Source organism: Lepus europaeus, chromosome 2, assembly GCF_033115175.1.
Source record: "Lepus europaeus isolate LE1 chromosome 2, mLepTim1.pri, whole genome shotgun sequence".
NCBI lineage: Eukaryota > Metazoa > Chordata > Mammalia > Lagomorpha > Leporidae > Lepus > Lepus europaeus.
The window spans coordinates 52,616,682-52,619,559 of NC_084828.1; the positions used below are offsets into that span (position 1 = coordinate 52,616,682).

General features: G+C 35.3%; 1 protein-coding gene across 1 annotated transcript; it reads left to right on the top strand.

Moving 5' to 3' along the window:
- Positions 1–505: 505 nt before the first annotated feature.
- LOC133747800 (olfactory receptor 5AC2-like) lies at positions 506–1,429 on the top strand. Its single transcript, XM_062176141.1, has one exon. The coding sequence runs from the start codon at positions 509–511 to the stop codon at positions 1,427–1,429; it is 921 nt and encodes a 306-aa protein (XP_062032125.1). The 5' UTR covers positions 506–508.
- The last annotated feature ends 1,449 nt before the right edge of the window (positions 1,430–2,878 follow it).

Below are 2,878 nucleotides of genomic sequence, written 5' to 3' on the forward strand. Positions count from 1 at the left end.
ATTGTGTTATTGCTTGTCCCATTAATGTCTTTGGAAGAAAGAATAATATATATCACTAATATCACAGAGTCCATTTTCTGTTCAGATAAGAGATATGAACGAGTTGCAGAAAAACTAAGAAGACTCTTTTGAGCTTGAATCAGAGTTGCTTTAGTAGATTTTGTTGTAAAATATATTTTGTATTTTTCATTGTGACCTATGTATAAAATAATCAGTCATATATTTAATTTATACTGTTTCTGGCTGATAAGTTATTGGGCCCAGTAGATTGATTACTATAGCCTCCCTACTTCCTTTCAGAGAATTACATATTTAAAAAAATTTCATATGTCAAAATTATTTATAAAATGCTTCATATATTCAGATGTTTTCTTGAAAAAAAAAGACTACTAGACGATCAAGGAGCTTCTGAAACACGGGATTGCGACATTGTATTTTATATGAATATTGATAGTTTTGTTTTTCTTTACTTACTCTCTCATTGCAGTGATCAATCTGAGTGGATGCGATGGAGATTAATCAGACGTTGGTGACTGAGTTTATTCTCAAAGGACTAACAGACAGCACAGAGCTGCAAGTCCCCCTGTTCCTGGTATTCTTGTTGATTTATGTCACCACCATGGTGGGCAACCTCGGACTGGTCTTTCTCATCTGGAAGGACCCTCATCTTCACACTCCCATGTACTTCTTCCTCGGCAGCTTAGCCTTTGCAGATGCTTGTACCTCATCCTCTGTGACCCCGAGGCTGCTTGTCGATATCTTAGACAATGGCCAAATGATATCACTCTTTGAATGCATGGCTCAATATTATTTTTTTGGTTCCAGTGCAACCACAGAATGTTTTCTTCTGGTGGTGATGGCCTATGACCGCTATGTTGCTATATGTAATCCTTTGCTTTATCTAGTGGTGATGTCCAACAGACTCTGTGCTTCATTGATAAGTATGTCATATGCAATTGGTTTTCTGCATCCTATAATTCATGTAGGATTATTGTTTAGATTAACTTTCTGTCGGTTCAATGTAATAGATCATTTTTACTGTGAAATCTTGCCACTGTATACACTTTCTTGCACTGATCCATCTATCAATGCATTAGTAGTTTTCATCTTTGCTGCTTTCATACAAGCTATCACTTTTTCGACCATCGTGGTCTCTTATGTCTGTGTCCTCTTTGCCATCCTGAAGAAGAAGTCTGGGACGGGCAGAAGCAAAGCCTTCTCCACGTGCAGTGCCCACCTGCTCTCTGTCTCTTTGTTCTATGGCACTCTCTTCATCATGTACGTCCGTCCTGGATCTGGCCCAGAGAAACATCAGGATAAAATGTATTCACTGTTCTACACAATTATAATTCCCCTGCTAAACCCTTTTATTTACAGCCTAAGAAACAAAGAAGTTTTGGGTGCGCTGAAAAAAGTGATAAATAAATAAATACGTTCTTGGAAACTTTTATTATTTTTCCATTTCACCCCTTGTTCAAATAACCATGTCCTTTGTTTTGCACATGGTAAGGCCCTACAGATGTTCTAAAATGAATGAATAAAAAACACTTAGTATGGATATGGTTGTTTAGGTTATAAGTTATGATCATCAAAATAATCAATGAGCACTGTAAGGACAGGCTCCAATTACCTGTTGTTTTCAATCTACACTCAAGGATAAACTGCAGGTGAAATAACAAAACTGCTGAGTCTTTGTTAACACAAACGAACTCTAGCATTTACAGATCCACTATTTTATTTTTCCTTATTTTTATTATTTATTTTGAAATTTTAATTATTTTTAACAGACTCAATATAGTTTGTAGATACAGTTTCTAAGAATATCATGATATTCTCTTCCTCTCTGTCTCTATCCCCCTTTCTCTCTCCCATCCCCCTCCTTTTCTGACTTTTTTTTGTTTTTGAAATAAAATATTTTAAATTTACATTACAGCAAAAAGGCTTAATACCTCACTGAATAAGAAGTTTAACAAGTATAAAGCAAAAAGACCTAGTTTAGTGAGAATATAGACAATGGCCATAAATAATAATTGAAAGGAAAAATGACAATTTTGTCCATATATAGTACATTTTAAAGTAATCATGGATCATTGAAACTATGGTAGTACAGCTTTCTTAACCATTGGTTTGGCAATGGTATAAAACAAAGTTTCACAAAACTCTATTTGACTATACTTGCTGCAATACTGATACACCTTCCTTCCTTCCTTCCTTCCTTCCTCCCTTCCTCCCTTCCTCCCTTCTTTCCTTCTTTCCTTCTTTCCTTTCTCTCTCTCTCTCTCTCTCGCGCGCGCTTTCTTTCTATCGCCCACATATAAAGGAGAGCAAGCAGTATTTGTCTTTCTGTGTCTGGCTTATTTCACTCAACATGATGTCTTCCAGTTGCATTCATTTTGCTGAAAATAGTAGAATTTCATTCTTTTTTTTTTTTACAGCTGAATAACATTGCATTGTGCATATTTACCATATTTTCTTTATCCATTCATCTGATGATGTACACCATGGTTGATTCCAAATTTTGATTATTGTGAACAGTGCTGCTATAAACATGGTGGTGCAGGTATCTCTTTGATACAATGTGCTTATGTCTTTTGGGTAAATACCCAGTAGTGGTATTGCTGGATCATATGGCAAGTTTATTTCTAGTTTTTTAAAAAATTTCCACGCTGTTTTCTACAGTGGCTGCACTAATTTACATTCCCAGTAACAGTCAGATATACTTATTTTAAAATCCTGTTGAATTTGTATTCTTTTGAAAGGAGACTCCGTGTGTGAACACTATATTTAAAATATATTCATGGCCTCCTAAATATTTCCTGAGCATGGTGTTTTTCACACCTTCTGGTATATCTGGATAATTATTCTAACAATACATCAA

Coding starts and splice junctions, on each gene's coding strand:
- LOC133747800 (XM_062176141.1), top strand. CDS start 509: ATGGAGATTAATCAGACGTTGGTGACTGAGTTTATTCTCAAAGGACTA.